The sequence below is a fragment of the Leptidea sinapis genome, chromosome 1, assembly GCF_905404315.1.
Source record: "Leptidea sinapis chromosome 1, ilLepSina1.1, whole genome shotgun sequence".
NCBI lineage: Eukaryota > Metazoa > Arthropoda > Insecta > Lepidoptera > Pieridae > Leptidea > Leptidea sinapis.
Window position 1 is genome coordinate 17,006,153 of NC_066265.1, and position 22,396 is coordinate 17,028,548.

General features: G+C 36.2%; 1 protein-coding gene across 1 annotated transcript; it reads right to left on the reverse strand.

Moving 5' to 3' along the window:
* Positions 1-1,693: 1,693 nt before the first annotated feature.
* On the reverse strand, positions 1,694-19,869 carry LOC126966031 (uncharacterized). Its single transcript, XM_050809910.1, has 9 exons — positions 19,696-19,869; positions 16,964-17,077; positions 15,435-15,539; positions 10,133-10,281; positions 8,602-8,763; positions 6,935-7,041; positions 4,623-4,734; positions 3,722-3,872; positions 1,694-2,035 (listed from the first exon to the last, which is right to left on the reverse strand). Exons 1-9 carry the CDS (start codon positions 19,849-19,851, stop codon positions 1,835-1,837), a joined length of 1,257 nt encoding a protein of 418 aa, XP_050665867.1. The 5' UTR covers positions 19,852-19,869; the 3' UTR covers positions 1,694-1,834.
* Positions 19,870-22,396: the final 2,527 nt, after the last annotated feature.

The window sequence follows — 22,396 nt, forward strand, 5'->3', positions numbered from 1 at the left end:
CATCACTAAACAAGAAACCTTTTCACAATCGGCGTAACAGACAGTCTTAAGTGCAGAGGCTGTCTGGCCGAGAGCGAAACAGTCACTCATGTGATGTTGGAATGTGCGGGGGTGGCCACTGGCCAGCAAATAGACAAAACTTTTAGTGAATACGAGGTCGCTCCGAAACATAAGCCCCTTTACCATACCATACCGTACCGTAACATACCAACTCTCTATACCTCTTTATGTCCTATAACACTGTTTTTTGATTTAAATATTTATTTTTTCACCTTTTTGTGACTCGCAAAAGCACCCTAAGAGCGCTTTCGCACTACGTCCGATCCGAATTCGATCCGTATTCGTGAAAACACTGTACGGAGTAGTCGTAGAACTATTTCTATGGCAGTTTACGCACTAGATCCGGCGTCCGTCATCCGATTTTGTTTTCGTCAACTGTAGAAATAGTTCTACGACTTCTTTGGACCGTGTTTTCACGCATACGGACCGGACTCTGATCGGACGTAGTGAGATAGTGCTCTAAGTTTCACCTTTTTTTTTAAAGGAGGCTTTTTAAATTTTTGTTGGTTTTCCAATGGGTTTCATCCTTCTATTTTTTTTAGGTTCAAAAAATTATCGACTCTGCTCTAAGTCATCATTTATTGGCTTATTATTTGTAGCAGTTATCAAAATATTTATACAATGTCAGGTAAATTATAAAACACATCAAAATAGTTAGGAGTAGTAACTCTAAGTACTAAGTAATAGTAGTTAATACACAAACCATAGAATAATAACGCTCAGAACGATAGTTTCATTCATAGTTCCTGTCAATACAGAGTAACATTATAATTAATGTGTGCGTGAGCGTCACGTACTTACATTCGCCAACACGCACAGCCAAATAATGTTGCAAGTGAATAGATATTTCCCTAAATCAGTAAATTATAAGAAATAAAAGATTATATTAAATAAGAAAGAAGAAATAAAATATAAATTAAGAATTTAATAAAAATTAATTAATTATTGTTGCAACAATTTTTGAAGTGTAAGTAAAGAATTTCTTTAGAATCGTTGTTATTTGAAACTCGATGAAACGAAAAAGCGAGATGATTGAGGTGCCGTTCCCAGCTATATCCGAGGTTGTGAAATAGTATTTAGGTGTGAAATGTGATTTTCTTATCATAATTTTTATTATAAGACGCTCTGTGACATCCTTTCACTGCACAGTTAGCAATTTTTAATTAAATTTCGCGCACTGATTGTCTTGGAAGTTGACAAAATGACACTGACGCGGCGGGAATCGTATGTGGTCATAAACGACCACATGTACACTGCTTCATTTCGCTTGGGCCTACTCACGTTCTAAGCGTTATTATTCTAAGACACAAACTGTATTGGTTTCTAGTAGCTAATTATAATCAACACCAAAATATTGCAGAGAATAATATATTTTTTAAAATTTTTAGTTAATAATATAACATATTTCAAATCGATATTATATAATATCACTTATTGATTGGCCGACACTCACCACTTGATAGCCTCCACATTTTTTGCAGTTGGTAAAAAATATCAATGTTTCTTATACTAGATCCTCAATGTAAGAAAATAACCATAATTTGGTAATTTATTTATAAATGCTATCCATATAATATTTTATTAGGAAGTGCTACAGAACTATGCTAAAGTACAGAGTAATAATCATACTAAATAAAATTTAAAAATCATTTATTTACGTTTATACACTAAAAATCACGTATAAATTAATAAAATATAAATTAAACAAACAATTAGGTATACCATCAGTTCAAATATAGTTTAATAATTGCAACGGAACATAACAATTTCAGAGTTAAATCTTATGGCACATCTTCCGGTACCAGATAGGGTCGCTCGCAGCCACGTGCTCAGGCCGGCCCTCCCGGTGCCTGTAGTGGAACTCAGAGACACCATTCCCTGGCACCCCGTTCACCACAAAGCGGCAGAACCTCTCCGTCATCTTGGCCTCCCACTCCTCGGAGACGTAGTGCACAGATTCATATTCCACAAGCACCTGCAGGTGAACATACACAGGCTATATTGTAAAAAGGCATTTATTTTCTCAAAATTGATTCCTTTAGAATTCTTTTTGATGTCATTTCTAATAACTACTAGATACTACTACGCTTCGGAAATAAATGGCGCTCTGAGAGAGAAGAACCGGCGCAAGAAACTCTCCCAGCATTCTTTTTTTGCGCTCTTTTCAATAAAAATATACAATATTGTACAGTTATTTCTATCGCTATAAAATAATCACAATCTAGTCTCAGGCTGTCCGATCATTTAGATATTCAGCAGTGGAGTAATAGGATTTACGACAGAGCCATTTTTTTTATAAAACATTTAAATTTATTTATAGATAATGCCTGAACAGTGGCTGGGACTTTAGTATAGAAGTGTATACATTTACCCTCAAAGCTATTATGTATCTTATGAAGCCTGTATAACCCTCTGTCCATTTTATATTGAATCTAAATAACGTGCAACTTAGCCCAAATGTTACACGGCTTTATTCAAATTTTAAAACAACTATATTTTTTAATAAATTACTTATAAATAATATAATAATAAATATTATAATAATTAAGTCTTGGAATCACAATGATGCATAATACATAGTAACGTAGAAATTGTAAAAAAAAAAATTAACAAAAAACAACTGACTTCAAATAACTGTTACAAAACAATGGAATCCAATAAAAAAAGAATCATCAAGAAATCGGGTGGCACTATATTGATTAGTTATTCGTCTGTTTTGAAAATTTAAGATTTTTATGTTTTTCTCACAGACCAGCAATGGGACCACACGGGATGCACCAGCATTCAAATAAAAAAAGAATGATCAAAATCGGTTCACCCAGTCGCAAGTTCTGAGGTAACAAACATAAATTAAACATACCGACGAATTGAGAACCTCCTACTTTTTTGAAGTCTGTGAAAAAACCTACAACTACTAATGACTAGAGAAATCAAGCCGTGAATTATTTATTTTTATCAATAAAAGATGAAGTTAGTCTGCATGCCACTGAATATAATTAAGTTTATGTAATAATCATATAGTTATTCGTAGACGCAAACTTTTCAACAATCCTGCCTAAAATGTCTTTCCTTTCTTTCTTCTTTTAGATTGTTTGTTATCTTTAGTTACTATTTCAACGATTGTACTATCATGATCTGTAAAACCTGATTTTTCGTTTTAATTACGGACTTAAGAATGAAATTACGGGGTTAGGAACAAGCGATTTATAACTAGCGAATACAATAATTGTGATTTGAATGGAACTTGTCGTTGATTTGGTATTTAGTTGGACAATTTTTGACGCTGTTTTTATTTTGTTTTCTTATAAATGTGCTGATAAGGGTAACAGTTTTTTGGTAACTTTAAAATATTATCTATACTAATATTATAAAGAGGAAAGATTTTTTTGTTTGTTTGTTTGCATTGAATAGGCTCCGCAACTACTGAACCGATTTGAATAATTCTTTCACTGCTGGGAAGCTACATTATCCCCGAGTGTTCTAGGCTATATTATATTTTCAAAAAATTAGCGATCCCTACTAAAGGTTCAGAAATGTAACCCAAGGTGTAAAAATATCTTAATGTGAATATTGTAATATAATATATGACAATTTTACTTTAACACAGCTCCCCACTCGAAATGCTTTATTATGTAAATATATAGGTACCTATATGTTATACCTGAACAGTATATTCGGTATCACCAGCTTTGAATCGGAAGCCGTAATCTCTGGGGGCTGTCCCACCTTCTCCGTGTTGGTACAACTTCAGGTCCACCCACTCTACCGGGTACACCTCTCCACTGGGCAGAGCTACGACGCCTGCTTCCAAACTGGAAGTAATTTAGTGTAGGATTAGAACTTAAGTGGGTACATATTAGATTAAGTAAATTGTTGGAAGTTTCCAGAATAGTTCTATCGATTCGTTATATTTCTTTGTGTTTTTGTACAATTTCGCAAATGTTTTACGCGTTTGCTAAAGATCAGAACAGCAGTTAGACTCGTGGACCAGATCTGAGGTTACTGAATGTACTGATACTGATGTTACCCACTTCAATTGTTAAATTTTTAAAACTTTCGTGAGACATTATTTACTTATTTAGTAATACGGCTTTACTCACGTTTTATCTGTGTCGGTAACTACTAGTTTCGGACCATTCGGAGGTCCTGGATCCATCAGGGTGAGTTTAGTGGGTTCGCGATAACGTACAGGACGTTACTCTTACTGAGGACTTGGGCTCGTTGGGCGCGGCTTGACAGGGCGGTGGGCGCAGGGTGCGCCGTGGTGATGACGAGCACGGTATCACTGACACTGACAATGTCCACTACGGAATCATCGGCACTATGGGTCTTATTGCGAGATAGGTCTTGTTACACTGGATTCCAAGATAGTGGCAGAGCCCAACCCTTATCTCTATTAAAATTAGGTCGATGGTCGACTTCTATGGCTTCCAGCAGCTTGCGAGACACAAAGTTTTTATCTACGAGCCCAAGTCCGCAGTAAAAGAAGGGACGTTATCGCGAACCTACTACACTTTAACCGTTTTTTAAAAACTAGTGGGTGGTGTGTGGATGGTACTGACTTGGTGGCGGTGCAGGGTTGGCAGATAACTCCCACACTGGCGCTGACGCCGTTCTGCAGAAAGATGTGGTGGAACGCGTAGCGGTGCATTAACGACCAGTCGCGCTTGTCACCTGCGATGGCAACACAAGGTATTTAATTTTGCCCGTTCGCAATCTCTTACTGGTACAAGTATTAAATTGTATCAACAAGTACGTGTAAGAGGAGTGGGGGAACAAACACAGCGTGACATCCCCCATGCTAACTGGACCATGCGCATGCGTGGTTATTTTATAATTTAACTGTTATTTGATTATAATTATTGGTGTCGCGGACTTGGTGCTATGTCACGTAACGCGGCAAAGTACTAAAGAGCTGGCACCAATTTTTGGGTAGGTATTTGAGGCAAGCTGAAAACTAGGTCTATACCTCTCCTGATATAACCCAACTCGGAACTGCTGACCTGGCTGATGAGTAGCGGGGCTAAATAAACCCCAACATTTTTAAAAATATTGTTTTTTCTTTTTAAAAAAATATATTTGAGGCAACATGCAATTTATATATGTTTTAGTTTTATGTTTACACAATAAAAAAAAATATTAAGTGGGGGGGGGGGGGGGTGATATGGGGGAGGGTGCGATTGACAAGACGCACATGATATATATTATGCTCGACGGCAGAATGAGTAAGCTTGACGATTGTCTACCTCCCCCGCCCCGCCGCTCATCATCATAATAAGTAAGTCCTCAGCGTATCAATTACATATTTATAATTTACATTTTTCTGAGATTTCAATATCTACACCTACGCCACAAATTAGGATATCATAATAATAATAATATTGACACACTTTTTACACAAATTATCTTGCCCCATGTTAAGCATATATTATAGCCTGTGTTATGGGTTACAAGACAATGATATATTTAATTCAATATACTTACTTAAACATTCATATAAACATCCATGACTCGGAAACAAATATCTATATTCATCATATAAATGCTTGCACCTACCGGGATTTGAACCCGGGACCTCTAGCTTAGTAGGTAGGATCGCTAACCACTCGGCTATACAGGTTGTCATAATCCCCGCCATCTGGATGTGGCGGTCCTCCACAGTGCGGTTTTCAAGGAGCTTTCTTCCACGTACTGCAAAGCTGTGGAGTGAGTTTCCTTGTGCGGTGTTTCCGGGACGATACGACATGGGTGCCTTCAAAAAAAGCGCGTAAACCTTCTTTAAAGGCCGGCAACACTCTTGTGATTCCTCTGGTGTTGCAAGAGAATGTGGGAGGTGGTGATCACTTAACACCAGGTGACCTGTACGCTTGACTGTCCTCCTTTTCCATACTCTACGTTTGCAAGAGGATGGATAAATTTAATCATGATTTTTATTTAGAGTTTGCATTTTTTTAATTATATAACTTTAGGGCCGAAAGTGTAACACAACTTCTGCTGACATTGAAGACGAAAAGGAAAGTTGGACTATGAATAGAAAGGAAAAACAAATTGTATTTACGTATGTACTATAAACTTTTTCCTTTCAAACTTAGCCGGATTATACTTCGTCGACAATCGCCATACTGTAATTACAACTATTTCAAAATTATGTCAAATCACTGCAGGTTTCATACTAAACTAAATTTCAATTTTTACTTATAGGCAGTCCAGCCTCTAATTACGTAGTATTTATATCCTTTTTGGTTATGACGATATATCGTTGCGTGACACTGACCTTTATAAATACCACTGGACAGGCTGTTCTATATGTTTGACAGCAATTTTTTGTGCCTATTTGAAGCGCCACTCGCGAGCGTCCAGAGAACTAATTTTGAAGTATAATACAAATAAGGAACGTACAATACTCTGAAGTATTTTTACATATTGAATTAATTTCGTTCGTTTTTCGTGTTATTTATACTTCAAGAAACAACGTAATAAAGTACAGAATTTTATTTTTGTAAATAATTTCCACTGGGTAGTCATCACTAATTTTAGTACCGCAGACTCTCGCTACATGGCCAACAGCGCCAACATGGCGAATATCAAACAGGCACAAAAGGTATTATTAAAAGGTAAATTGGTATATAGATAGTGTTGTGATTATATATATTGATAGAGGTTAGTGTTGCATGATATCAGTGACCGTTTGCAGTCTTAAGGTTTTTTTTTAAATTTATTTACGGTGTGGCCCAAGTCCTTTAAGCCATCAGTCTTAAGTGAAATAATACTACCTACAGATACAGATAACTAATATAGGTATATGTACCAAAGTCAAAGAGTATAGTTTTAAATTTAAACTAGTAACTACTATTATTGAAAATATGTTTGTTACCAAAGCTGTGATCTCGGAAGGACGGCAGCTCTAGATCAAACTGCTCCTCATCTATGGTAAACTTGCATTTCAGTGTTCCAAACTGTTCATAGTGGGATTGATGTGCTCTGGAACAACAGTGGAGATTCCAAATGAACATCGTCAAGTAAATATCAAAGTCAAGTGATCAGCACTCTTTGGGTGATACCAAATAATATAATAATAATATCTACACACTTTTTACACAAATTATCTTGCCCCAAATTAGGCATATAGCCTGTGTTATGGGTTGCAAGACAACGATATATTTAATACAATGTACTTACTTAAACATACATAAATATATATAAACATACACATAAACGTACATTAATACATATAAACATCCATGACTCGGAAACAAACATCCATATTTATGGATAACCAAATGGATGGTTATTCTTTGTTGATGAGACACTGCCGATGTGGCGTTTTGGTTTGTGATTGAAATCAGACAGATATATGACAATATTGTGTGATTAATTATTAATAAAGTTTATGAACGATGCGGGACTCGAACCTGCGAAAATATTGTTTTCAAATTTAATTTGAGTACTTAATCCCAGAAAATAGGGTTATCTCTTTAAAAAAATAACAAATTGTTTAGATTTGAAAGAGCGACATCTTTATAAATTAATTGATAGTCAAATAATTAATTTGGAGTTGAGCAGGTTATCAACTATAAAGTAGATCTTGTAGAAGATGTCACAACCTGACAGTTGAACAAAGACATATTAAGATTTATGAACTTTGCGTCATTCAAGCGGTTGGGTCAGTGGAAGAGCGCTCGCATGGAACGTGAGAGGTCGCGGGTTCGAGTCCCGCATCGTTCATAAATTTGGTTTTCAAATTTTATTTGTGTAATTAATCCCAGAAGCGAGGGTTATCACTTTAAAACATAACAAATTGTTTTATATTTTGTGATTCACACATTTAATTTCAAATTTAGAACCGGCCCAGTGGGTCAAGTCTAATTTTATCAGTTTTGACTAACCTAATGTATATTTTTCATATTTGTTTCTCATATTACTTTTTTGCTAATTGCTTTATTAATGTTAAGTAAGTAAAACTAAGCATAGTCGAATTTGAGCCTCTTTTAAATTAGGCCAATATAATAATGCCATAATAATAGCTATCTAAGATATATTTCGCCAGTAGGTTTACTCCTTTGCACAGGATGCCTGTTAGATTATGGGTACCACAACGGTGCCGTGAAGCAGTAATGTGTAAACATTACTGTGTTTCGGTCTGAAGGGCGCCGTAGCTTTTGAAATTACAGGGCAAATGAGACTTAACATATGTCTCAAGGTGACGAGCGCAATTGTATTGCCGCTAAGAATTTTTGGGGTTTTCAATAATCCTTAGCGGCACTGCATTGTAATGGGCAAGGCATATCAGTTACCGTAAGCTGAACGTCCTGATCTTATCTTATTTTCATTAAAAAAAAAATACACTGTACGAAAGAAGTCACATTGTTGTTAATAGCAAGAAACAAAAATGTCTTTCATATTTATTTTATAACATTGAATTCTTGTAACAAACTGGATTTATATACATTCGTCGCATCCGCTTGCCACTTCCTACAAGATCATAATACCACAGTATTATCTAGACAACCGTACAGGTTTCATGTGATGTGAGTCACTTACGTCTTCAGGCGCTCGAAGTAGTCCTTGGTCCAGGGTTCCCGCGCGATGGACCTGATGACGGCCGCGGGATGCAGCTCGCCGTCGAAGTCGAAGTATCGGCTGGTAGCAGACCACTCGCCGCTGAACTCAACATTCACCACTTTACTGGGGTCGTTTTGATACCTGACGGTGATAAGATATATCAAGGACACACACAAACACATTTCGCGCCTATTTCTGCCGTGAAGCAGTAATGTGTAAACATTACTGTATTTTTGAATGAGTAGTGAAATTACTGGAAAAACGAGACTTAACATCTTATGTCTCAAGGTAATAGTGCCGCTCAGAATTTTTGGGGTTTTTCAAGAATCCTGAGCAGCACTGAATTGTTATGGGCAGGGTGTGTCAATTACCATCAGCTGATCGTCCTACTCGTCTCGTCCCTTATTTTCATTAAAAAAATATGTCAGTTATCACGACCATCATGTTCACGAAGCATCCTTACACAAACTATGAATTCAAGCTCTAAAGGTTGATGCATCCAATATTCGATATGTTATACAGTTTATTCATTATTGCTTTTTATGAAATAATTTATATTATTAAAAGCAGCATTATTCATATATTATAAACCTTATAAACTAATTTGTTATGTTTATTACAGCCATTGATATTCTATTTGATTGAAAATAGTGGCCGTTGAGTTTCTTGTATGTTCTTCTCAAGAGCTCTACTTTTTCCGAACATAATGAAGTAGTAGATTTAGTTCTAGCCCTCTTAGCTGTGGAGAGGTATACACTATCGCGTCCCTGTAGAAGAAATTCTTGGATTAAATTTAACTTTGCATTCAAAATGAGTGCGGTGTTGAAAATAACTCGAAACTTCAAGACTTGGCATTAAGAATAGTGTTATTGATGAGGTGATAGCACAAATATGGATTTACTAACTTTACTTTTATACTTTTAAGTAGAGACCTGCTCATGCTAAGCTAGTCCTCGACGTACCTACACTAGAAAATCTCTATGCGAGATACAATTTTCTACCGGCATTGGTCGCCTACTTTCCAAAAGAAGTCTGGATAGTCAAAGTATACGGTCAGGCAACAATACTGTCTGTGGGCCTGGGGATGTTTAGTGTTTTGGACCCGAGTGATAACCGCCAACATAAAACTTGTAAAAACTTTAGGCAAGCCTATAATATGGACGTGGACGTTAAATCTGAAGTAAAAACTTACACAACTTATTGGAACGAAGTTCCTTACGGCAGGCTTCGAGGGGATAGGGATTTTGCTGCGCGACCGAACTGAAAAAAATGTGATAGTAAAACCGTAAGAAAAAATCCGTGGAAAAAAGTGCGTGGAAAAGTGCGTGGAATAAAACCGTTAAATGAGACGTGCGCAGGCGCGACAGTCGCATACACAAGCGAGTAGAATTTGTGTCGATTCTACATTAGCCGAAGGAACTTCGTTCCTACCTGGTGTCCCACGACACCACATCATTATAATATTTGTGTATTTTTCTATGATCATTAATTTTATATATGCCATAATTACCACATTTCTCCCTTGTAGGAGAGAGCCCATTTTTCCATCGGTTTAACCGGAGATATTTTAATTCCTTCTGCACCAAACTCCTCGTTCCCAGCACCAAACAGCACTGTGTCAGGTATTTTGCGACTACAGAGTAACCCTTTTCCTGGCAGCTTTACAAGAAATATATACTAATTATTAAATTAATTTTAAAAGATGTTAAACTTAACTTATAGATAACTTCTGGGATTAATTACACAAATTAAATTTGAAAACAAGTTATGAACGACGCGAACGTGATAGTTGAACAAGACAAACAAGATTTATCAACGATACGTCACTCGAGTAGTAGGCTCAGTGGAAAGAGTGCTCGCACGGAACGCGAGAGGTCGCGTGTTCGAGTCCTGCATCCTTCATAAATTTTGTTTTCAAATTTAATTAGTGTTTTTTAATAACTGCAAGAAATATCTTCTGATTTCATAATATGAACATATTATATGACAATTGACGTACAATAGACTCACAGTCACGCTCTAAAATTGTCGGAAGCAAAACTCTGCCTACTTGTATATTAAGCAGTGTTTTCATTCAGTTGTGTTTCAACTTCGCTTGGAATAGAACGTATAAGTCGTATTTCAGGTAAGTGCCAATTTATTTTAACAAAATTGTCTATCTTGATGTTTTTAATAATTTTGCTAAATAATTACATTGCAATTGCTAAAACAATAGACATTGAACATTACTGGCTCGAAATAAGGTGTTAATTTGAATGCATATTTGTATGTTATCATTATTAAGTTAATGTAGAATCAAGAATGTAATATGTATACACAACGCCGTGCCGCTCGGACATTTTGGACGACCGATTAGGCGAATGAGAATATATTTGTTTATTGTATGTCAATGATATATGATATCAAAATTACAAATTTTTTCATATTCCATCAGTAATACCGTCTCTCATCTATTTAATACCCATATTGTATTTTAAATTACTTCACATAACCTTGTAACGCCATATTGTATTGTCCATTGTTGTTGTAAAAGCGTGAATATAAAATTCTATTTCAATAGTTTGGGGATAATGTAAGATAATAAAAATGTGGGATTTTTTACTTAATTACTGTTTTTTTTTTAATATATTATGGCGATAATATATTATCATTATGAGGTTCTCTATTACTTGTACTTGTGTTATTCTCCATACTACATTGCTGCACAATTCCCTCAATATGCGGACCGTTGTGACCGCATGTAACAGTGAAATACACACATCAAAAAAGTCTAAGATGTACTAATTTCAAGTTTAGGATGGTTTTTCACACTATAACGTATTTTATTTTTAAAATAATATTTTTAGGGTCATATGATGTAAAAATAACAACTGTTGTCTTTATAAGTTCTTTTAATAACAGAAATTAACAATATTAGAACATAGTGCAGAAACTAAGGTACATAAGCAACTAAACATTTTTTTAACAAAATGAAATTTCTAAAGTTAATGAAATTATTGTGAAAGAATAGGATAATTTAATACAAAGTATGGCCTCCTCTACTATTCAGAACTTGTCGGCAACGATTATTCATTGAATTAATGAGACTATTTATTTCACCTTGCGGTATTCGCTCCCAATGGAATTGTAGCAAATCCTTCAGCTGTTGGGTTGTTGTCACTCCGTCCAAGTCCTTCAAAACACGTCTCTGGAGCATGAGTGCTCGATGGGGTTGAGGTCCGGCGATTGTGAAGGCCAGGGCAATACCCGGACGTTCTCCGTTGCCAAGTATTGACTGGTTCGTCGAGCTGTATGTGAATGCGCATTGTCATGTATTAACGTAAAATCGGAGCCAAAGGTTTGTGCAAATGGATGGACATAAGGTCTGAGAATATCCTCAACGTAATTTTCAGCGTTCATGTTTCCATTTAAAAAAACGAGCTCAGTTCGCCTGTTCTTCATAATACCCGCCCATACCACAACTGTTGAGCCGCTGTATGGATGAACTTCCTGAATGCACCTGAACCTTTCAGTATTTCCGAGCCAACGGTACACTCGCACCCTTCTTGTATTAGGCCTAAACCCGAATCGCGACTCATCGGAAAACATAAGTTTATCCCATTGTTCCAGGGTCCATGTTCTGCGTTCTCTACACCATTCATTTCGACGAGCGCGATTCCCATGACGTATCGGTGGACACCTTATTTGGCGTCGAGCTCGTAGGCTGTACTCATGCAGTCGATTTCGCACAGTTTGGGGACTTACATTAACACCACTTGAATTTTTGAGCGGTTAACATCGGCTGGCGTCTTGCAGTCAGTTGTAGGTATGTACCGGTCTTACCGAGTGGTTGTACTCTTTTTACGGCCTGAATGCTGTTCAGCGGGTTCCCTTGAATTATTGTAGCGCTGCCAAAGACGACAAAAAACACTTCTATGAATGCCAAAATGCCGAGATACCTGAGATTGATTACTTCCCGCTTGCAACATCCCTACAGCTCTTTGCATTTCATTTGCCGCCAAATGACGCCGCGGCATAATGTAAATAATATCTAATAATTCCATTTTGTCGCTAACTTTATTTAAATGGTTGTTAAAATTATAAAATCAAGACTAAACGTAGCAATAAAAACGCACTTAAAATCAAATTAATTTTATGAAAAAAACAAAACATAATAGATTTTTATTTTACAACCAGTCAGTACGTCATCAATAACAAAAAAAGTTTACATACCTATGCACTTTGAGTGTATAAAGACTGAGAAATTAATTAATATAAATGGTAAATTTGTAATATCATGCATGTTGCTTAGACTTTTCTGATGTATGAATGAATTATCACTTGTAACATGATACGAGGTAGTAGTTACCTTATTAATTAGATTTCTATGGGGTGTGTACGATTTAAGAAAGGCGTGGTGAGACTTTCCACTACCTTTCATCCAACGTTTTTCTTTGTATGTGGCCAAAGCCTAACTTACACACGAACGAGTTTTGTTTGTGAGTGACAAATAATTATGCAACGAGGAGATATTAAAGAGCAAGAATTCAGATATATTCATAAGTTCTGAAGCGTTACAGTAGCTGAAGTTACAGCGATATAGAACAAAGTCGAACAGGAGGTGAACTTACGGCGATATACAACAGAGTGTTACAGAATATTAACTTATAGCGATATAGAACAGAGTGTTACAGGAGGTTAACTGACAGCTATATAGAACAGAGTGTTACAGGAGGTTAACTTACATCGATATATAACAAAGCGTTACAGTAGGTGAACTTACAGCGATATAGAACAGAGTGTTAGAGGAGGTTAACTAACAGCGATAGAGAACAGAGTGTTACAGGAGGTTAACTTACAGCGATATAGAACAGAGTGTTACAGGAGGTTAACTTACAGCGATATAGAACAGAGTGTTACAGGAGGTTAACTTACAGCGATATAGAACAGAGCAATATAGTAGGTGAACTTACAGCGATATAGAACAAAGCGTTACAGTAGGTGAACTTACAGCGATATAGAACAGAGTGTTACAGGAGGTTAACTTACAGCGATATAGAACAGAGTGTTACAGGAGGTTAACTTACAGCGATATAGAACAGAGCAATATAGTAGGTTAATTTACAGCGAAATAAAACAGAGCAATATAGTAGGTGAACTTACAGCGATATAGAACAAAGCGTTACAGTATGTGAACTTACAGCGATATAGAACACAGGGTTACAGGAGGTGAACTCACAGCGATATAGAACACAGGGTTACTGGAGGTGAACTTTCAGCGATATAGAACAGAGTGTTGCAGGTGGTGAACTTACAGTGATATAGAACAGAGTGTTACAGGTGGTGAACTTACAGCGATATAGAACAGAGCGTTACTGGAGGTGAACTTACAGCGATATAGAACACAGCGTTACAGGAGGTAAACGAACATCGATATAGAACACAGTGTTACAGGAGGTAAACTAACAGCGATATAGAACAGAGTGTTACTGGAGGTAAACTTACAGCGATATAGAAAAAGGCGGTACTGGAGGTGAACTTACAGCGATATAGAACAGAGCGTTACTGGAGGTGAACTTACAGCGATATAGAACAGAGCGTTACTGGAGGTGAACTTACAGCGATATAGAAAAGAGCGGTACTGGAGGTGAACTTACAGCGATATAGAACAGAGCGTTACTGGAGGTGAACTTACAGCGATATAGAACACAGCGTTACAGGAGGTAAACGAACATCGATATAGAACACAGTGTTACAGGAGGTAAACTAACAGCGATATAGAACAGAGTGTTACTGGAGGTGAACTTACAGCGATATAGAACAGAGCGGTTCTGGAGGTGAACTTACAGCGATATAGAACAGAGCGTTACTGGAGGTGAACTTACAGCGATATAGAACACAGCGTTACAGGAGGTAAACGAACATCGATATAGAACACAGTGTTACAGGAGGTGAACTTACAGCGATATAGATCACAGGGTTACAGGAGGTAAACTAAGAGTGATATAGAACAGAGTGTTACTGGAGCCGAACTTACAGCGATATAGAACAGAGCGTTACTGGAGGTGAACTTACAGCGATATAGATCACAGGGTTACAGGAGGTTAACTTACAGCGATATAGAACAGAGCAATATAGTAGGTGAATTTACAGCGATATAGAACAAAGCGTTACAGTAGGTGAACTTACAGCGATATAGAACAGAGTGTTACAGGAGGTTAACTTACAGCGATATAGAACAGAGCAATATAGTAGGTTAATTTACAGCGAAATAAAACAGAGCAATATAGTAGGTGAACTTACAGCGATATAGAACAAAGCGTTACAGTATGTGAACTTACAGCGATATAGAACACAGGGTTACAGGAGGTGAACTCACAGCGATATAGAACACAGGGTTACTGGAGGTGAACTTTCAGCGATATAGAACAGAGTGTTGCAGGTGGTGAACTTACAGTGATATAGAACAGAGTATTACAGGTGGTGAACTTACCGCGATATAGAACACAGCGTTACAGGAGGTAAACTAACAGCGATATAGAACACAGCGTTACAGGAGGTAAACTAACAGCGATATAGAACACAGCGTTACAGGTGGTAAACTAACAGCGATACAGAACAGTGTGTTACTGGAGGTGAACTTACAGCGATATAGAACAGAGCGTTACTGGAGGTGAACTTACAGCGATATAGATCACAGGGTTACAGGAGGTAAACTAAGAGTGATATAGAACAGAGTGTTACTGGAGCCGAACTTACAGCGATATAGAACAGAGCGTTACACAAGGTAAGTTACAGAGATATAGACAAAGCGTTATAGGAGGTTAACTTACCGCGATATAGAACAGAGCGTTACACATTCCCAGCGGACGACGCTCGCACCCCATCACCACGTACGTGCCGTCCGCGCTTGAGATGAAGAACACCGCGTCAAATGCCTTCAAAAAAATACAGCACAATATATTTAGAGAGCTTGGGTGTTACTATACCCTGTAATTATCATCTTAATTGAGTTAAGAATGATGATGCATATTATTTGAATTTACCTAGGGATTACTAATATGTAAGTCAGCGAGTAGAATAGTGAAAAAATTATTAGAATTAATCAAGGAGGCTTGAGTTAATTTATTTTGATTTAGTTAATTGAGATTACTTATTAATAAAATATAAAAACCATTTACATAACAACAAAAACACAAATTGTGCCTATTTAAAGTATGAGTATGGAAGTACAGACATATGTCTAATAACACCAAAGGGAAAAATATGTTTTAATAAAATCTAAAATTTCTGTGTGAATGAAGTCAGTTGGACAAATTACTGATAATGATTGATGGGTAGACAAAGTCCAAGGAATTAATGTTAACTATGGGACGTAATTGGCCTAAAATACAAGAATTATTATTATTATTAAATAAAATGCAGTGTTAAATTGAAACTGATACCCATGATAAGATCTAACATGTGTTATGGGTACCAGTGTTCGCGTAAATCAATTTATTTTGTATATATAATAATAACATTAAAAATGAAGAAGCACGCATACATCTAAGGTAATTAACAATATTTTATAATAATTCATAATATATGTAGAATATTCCTATGTTGTAATAGTTATTTATGCAACTGTTGTGTAATAAGGGGTATTAAAACACGAATGTGGCTTTATCTCACGAGGCGAAGCCGAGTGTGATAATAGTACCACATGAGTGTTTTAATAACTAATTATGAACAGTTGCATACAAGACTTTATCTACACCCAAAATATGAATCCTCTAAAAGCTCCTGAAACAGTTAGTCTTAGTAGTAACCTAATATCATCCATTACTGATGATATACAAATAAACTAAGTATTAATGAAAAAAATATTTATTTTAGTAGTAATTTACAGTTTGTATAGTGCAATAATTAAAATTCACTTGAATATTATGTTCTTTTGCAGCGTTTAAAATGAATCGCTCATTTTTTGTAAACAAAACAATAAAAATATCGAAGAAAAATGGCGGGGATTCGAATAACCTACTTTTTTTACGGCGCACGACGTTCTGGTAGTGTGGAACGCGCGTAAACGAAAATGTTCTTTTTTGAAATTCATACAGATACCACGCATCGTGCAATAAGAATGTGGCTGTCTGTTCAAATACTTTGAGCATGAAGGGATTGAAAAAAAAAATAGTAGTGTTGTTATGAAATTCAGTACATAATGTTGTACACAAACACTCGTTTGGATGATGTAATGGTTATTAGAACATTGGGTGTTTTAATGTTGGCAATAAGCTAACTGTTTCAGAATCTTTAATAGAGTATTTAAAGCATCGGTGTAAATAAACAGTATAACTAAATAACGTAGCTGCAAGGATACCTTAGCGTGGTCGCTGAGCGGCTGCGCTCGATCCAGGAGCCCGGGGTCTGCGATGGCACGCACCCCTTGCCCCGCGCTACCCCCGACACCCGCTGTTCTATATGTGTTTGCCCACTGAAAAACATATTTTAACACATACACAACACACTCTTAAACTTAAATATTGCACAAAAATAGTTCCAGTGTATGAGTCAATTACAGGTGCACACAACATAAATGAGAATAATTTCTATTGGGCACTTATGTAACACAGAGACTTATACAGTATATAAAAAAATATGATAATAAAATAAAAATCTATACTAATATTATAAAGTGTTTGTTTGTTTGTTTGTTTGTTTGAACGCGCTAATCTCTGGTACTACTGGTCCGATTTGAATGATTCTTTCAGTGTTGGGTAGTCCATTTATCGAGGAAGGCTATAGGCTATGTTTTTTTTTCAAAATTAGGGATCCGTAATAAAATTGCTATTTTGTAGCACAAGGTGCAAAATCGAAAACCTATTTTTGCGTGCGCTGCAAAAACTATTGACAATAGAACAAAATGATGTACAGGCTATAATATAGGCAATATTTTATTACTTATAAAACTATCGCGTGAATTATACTTTATATGGCAAAACAACGTTTGCCGGGTCAGCTAGTATATGATATAAGTAATTAAAGAATCACTATACTATAGTTGCAATACCTTACGTTTAACTGCTATGAGGCTATCTCAAAATCAAATGCTCATAATAATATAGACTTTGTACTTATTTCGCTCTATTTAAATATCTATTATTTGAACGACTTGCTATAGGACAAATAGTATACCAGGCCTAGCATTACGGTACCAAAGCGTAATGCTAGGTCACATGTTATCAAAAAACTAAGGTTCAGGCCTAGATTAACTAGATCGAACCTAGGCAGATCCGCCCCTTTGTATAGAATAGTTGTCACCTACAACAACTTGGTTAAAAGAGCTGGTATAGATATTTTTCAGCACTCTGCCCCATGTTTCAAAAAAGAAGTCAAAAAAATTATGAAAGTACTGCAAGATGGTTAGTCATTGTTCGTTGTAGTTATTGTTTTATTCTTTAGTTTTTTCTTGGTTATTAAGTACGAACATAGTTATTTTTTTTTATCAACCTTTTGCTTGTAGCTTTAATTTGTAAAAAAAAATATCAAAAATTGTTTTCAAAAGTTTTAGTTTAACAAAGAATGTATATAATACTATTAAGCATGTCGAGTTAGCCTGTAAGTGGAGTATACAACATTATAAAAGAATTTTTAAATGTATCTATAGATTAAGATAGTTGTATGCACGTTGGCTTCCTAATAAATAAATAAATAAATATAACTTCTAATTAGGTACCTAAATTATCTAATGAGTAACTTTAAGTAATGTTGTTTCATTCACCCTTTCAAACTAAGATAAAGTACTGCTCGCTTATTAAACCGTCCATGACGGGTAAGCCCCCAGGTGACACAGCCTGCGCCCGGCTTGCGGTGCTCGTTCGCGCTATCATTATGCCGCCATATTATCGCGGAGAGTAATATCCAACAATGTTATCGCAAGTTGAACTTGACATTCGTATCTTCTAAATATTGTTTCTTTTTACATGAGTTGACCAATTGTGACGCTATGAAACTCATTTGTAGTGCTTGAATATTTTTTTAATTAGCTGATGTCTTAGCCAAATTCCGCAAGACCATTTGCACCAACATTGGTAATCTTTAATAATGTTATAATTTTACAGTTTTTTTTTTTTTAAATAATAAATGTTACCGTGTAATAATTTATTATTTAAAAAAAAAAACTGTTTAATTCTTAACTCATTCTATATAATACTTAAAATTAATTATTTCTGTGCATGCTGTGTTTATTTGTAAGTAATCACTACATTTAGTCCCTAGTTTTTTGTTCTACTTTTTATATTTGTGTGTATTATTGTAAGTGATTGTAAATAAACCTAATAAATAGTGTTACCCTAGTCGGCGTACATAATAAGCAGTACTAGGTACCTACAGGTAGGTTTGCGTTATGTCTGTATGTATAAGCATACAAGATTTTATCAACGATACTTCACTCGAACGGTTGGCTCAGTTGGGATGGCGCTCGCACGGAATGCGAGAGGTCGTGGGTTCGAGTCCCGTATCGTTCAGAAAATTTTGTATTCAAATTTTATTTGTGTTATAATACGTATTCTGTAGATATTTTTATTATACATTTACTTTCTTATTAATAAACGCGATGTAAATTTGCTCCATGTTTAAAATTACTTCTCCCTGTCATGTAATTCTGTATCTAATGACAATTTTTAGATAAAAAAAGTAAGTTGTAAACTTGGTGTAACTTTACTTCGTGTAATAATACAGTAAGGTTCATTTATATGATGAATATGGATGTTTGTTTCCGAGTCATGGATGTTTAAATGTATTTATGTATGTTTATATAAATTTATGTATGTTTAAGTAAGTATATTGTACTAAATATATCATTGTCTTGTAACCCATAACACAGGCTATATATGCTTAACTTGGGGCAAGATAATTTGTGTAAAAAGTGTGTCAATATTATTATAAAAAATTTCAAATTAAAAGAATACAAAAGTTATTGTGTTTCTGTGTATCAACGGCGCGTCCCAAGTATTTGTGAGACATATCTACCACGCAACTATTTATCCGGTTATTCTAATTTATATCATGTATTTATTTATGTAAACATAATCTAAGAGAGTTTGAACATACCTTTCTGAAGTGGTAAACACAGTAGAACACTGCATACTTCACATAGTACCACTTGCCTTCCACAGAATACACGCCAAATATCGGTGGCGGGTCCTTCTTGGCCCAGAAGTAATAGAACAGGAGAACCACCAGCGCGGCCGTCACCAACCCGAACATAGCTGCTACTGGCGGTTGGGGCGTGGAAACGTAGCACTCGGCTCGGAACCGGCTCCGATAAAATATATCGCGAGATAACAGCCCGCGATAGCCCAGTTGACGTATAACAATTGGAGACGTTGCCAATCGAGCGCTGGGTACATCCAGTACTGCTTGTAATGCCGCACTCATCAATGTAATCAGGCATCACTTGTACACCTGATGTTAACTCATAACTCATTCGTAGGGACTTAATACTACCGTGCGTGAGAGTAAAGTAAAGTATCCATTTATTCATGACAACACAAAAAATATATACATAGTAAAATTAACAAATAAAAAATACGACGTCATGAAAAGGACACCCACTCAGCATTTTTGGAATTGATTTTCAGTAGGTACCTACCAAGTCGACCTGTTGACAGCAGCTAATATAGGTCTTAAAAGTGACCATCTAAAAACAGTAGAAAAAGAGAAGAAACTAAAAAGATCGAATTCGAAAGCGAGTTTTAAAAGATTTTTATTTTATTAAATAGGACATATTTTAATTTTTTTTATTTATTTGTGCTGTTTATTTTTTGATGTTATCCCTCTGAACGTCTTCTCTTTTAAAGGAGAACAAGTTTGTAGAGAGTACCCAATGTGTTTTTGTGCGGCGTTTGGTGTAGGTAAGTAGTTCAAGTACCTAGAACATTTGTTGACGGAACGGTTGCATGACAATGCTGACATTGAGCGCGATCGGAGGGCCCTTGCAGTCAGAGGCAACATGCTCGCTCGACGATTTGCAAAATACAGCTAGGGTGTAAAAACTAAGCTGTGGATAACGTTCTCGCAGAAAGCTATGAGCAGAATAAGAGTCCAGTACAATGACGCGTTCCGGGCTCTTATGCGGTTCCCTCGGTGCTGCATCACGTCGGGCATGTTCGCAGATGCTGGGGTCCCCAACTTTTTCGCGATAATCCGGGTTGCCTCTTTCTGGTGGAGACTGCGCCGTTTCGACAACAAAATACTCGTGGCTGTCTCTGACGACATATTATTTATAAGGAATACAGTGTTAAAGCGCTGGTCCACATGGACGAGAACAAAAAATGACTACAAAAATTGTGCAATATGTAGTTTTAGTTACTTTAATTTTACTTTTAACTTGGGACCCCTTTACAGAGTCAAAATTTTGTGTATGGGTCTCATTATGCTTGAGATAAATGCCTTTTATTATTTATTAAGATAACAAGCCGAAAGTTTTGTAAGCATTTTTGTGATGTATGTTAGTAAATTTGACCCCCGAAGCATTTGACGCGAGATAACATGCAACTGACGTGCACGGTGCACCACGTCCACATCTGGCGCTCCATGACCACGCAATGGCAGGAACCTTTCCTCACTCGTACACTCTGACACCTGCCAGCTGCTATTCTTGAACCGATGCGACTTAAGAACATTGAATCTGAGAGCATACCCACACTTCATTTCCTCGCAACTTCATTTGTAAAAAACAAAAATTTATATCTATTTTTTGCGGTTACGGTGCGTATACCTTGGAATACCGCTAAGTAAACTAAGCCGTTAAGCTGCTTTGATGATCCTTTGTGTATATGTCGTTTATCGTCAATTTCATCTAGGAAATTTAGATCATGCGGAAGCAGCCAGGTTTCCTAAATGGCTATGACGTCAGCCCTCTTACAGAGTGATCTTATGTATTGAATCGTTATTTTAATAGACTTACAGTTAAACGAAGCCATTATAGCAGTATTATCTTTGTTTGTACATGTACAGGGGACAATAATTGTTCTTTTACGCTCCCAATAACGGCGGAATACAGAACCTACTGGCCAGAACTCCTTATCCAAAGATATAGGTAGCTGTGAACGTAGTACAGTAATCTTAAAAGAGTTAAACAGTGACACTCTGCGAGGAGTTAAGAGCTCCACGTTAGTGCATGTTTGACCTTGATTTTGGATATAGTCTGATATATTATCGGCGGTTATGTGTTTCTTTAAACGTGATACATATATTGCACCATATGACTCAGCCACTTCTATATTACCTGTCGAAGTACCACGCATATTAATTCTCATTCTATTATTACTCTGTCATTTTTTTGTCACTAACGTGAATGATTCAGTTTCGCCAATAATGCTTGTTTAGACAATCATAAAAATGAATTGATACCGTGAAAACTGTAACGAATAAAATTTGCTGAGTTTCTTGCCGCTTCTTCTCAGAACAATGCTTCTGGTAATCTCGTGAACTGATGGCATCAAAATTTACTTTCGTAAGTGTACAAATAATCGTACCTAACTAAATAAAGAATTTTCATTTCATTTCTGTACTAGAAATAAACTGAAGTGGTCGTCTAGATTAATCGTCAAAGTGGGGGTTCCACAGGGTTCACTCGTAGGACCTTTTTTTTATATAATAAATAGATCTCAGTTATCTCGCTGAGGATAACTATTAATTGGTGTTGTTTACTGATGATATACCTCCCATGATTAAAGAAAACAAAATCTTAAGCACATATAATTTGTTACAAAATATTAGTGTTTATGCATTATTTATCTGTTAACTT

What these genes read in the sequence shown, in the direction of transcription:
- LOC126966031 (XM_050809910.1), bottom strand. Translation starts at nt 19,851, where the DNA reads ATGTTCGGGTTGGTGACGGCCGCGCTGGTGGTTCTCCTGTTCTATTAC. An exon ending in CGCTCAGCGACCACGCTAAG is followed by an intron (nt 15,540 to 16,963) that starts GTATCCTTGCAG and finishes ATTTTTTTGAAG; the next exon opens with GCATTTGACGCGGTGTTCTT. An exon ending in ATACCGAATATACTGTTCAG is followed by an intron (nt 2,036 to 3,721) that starts GTATAACATATA and finishes GTTCACCTGCAG; the next exon opens with GTGCTTGTGGAATATGAATC.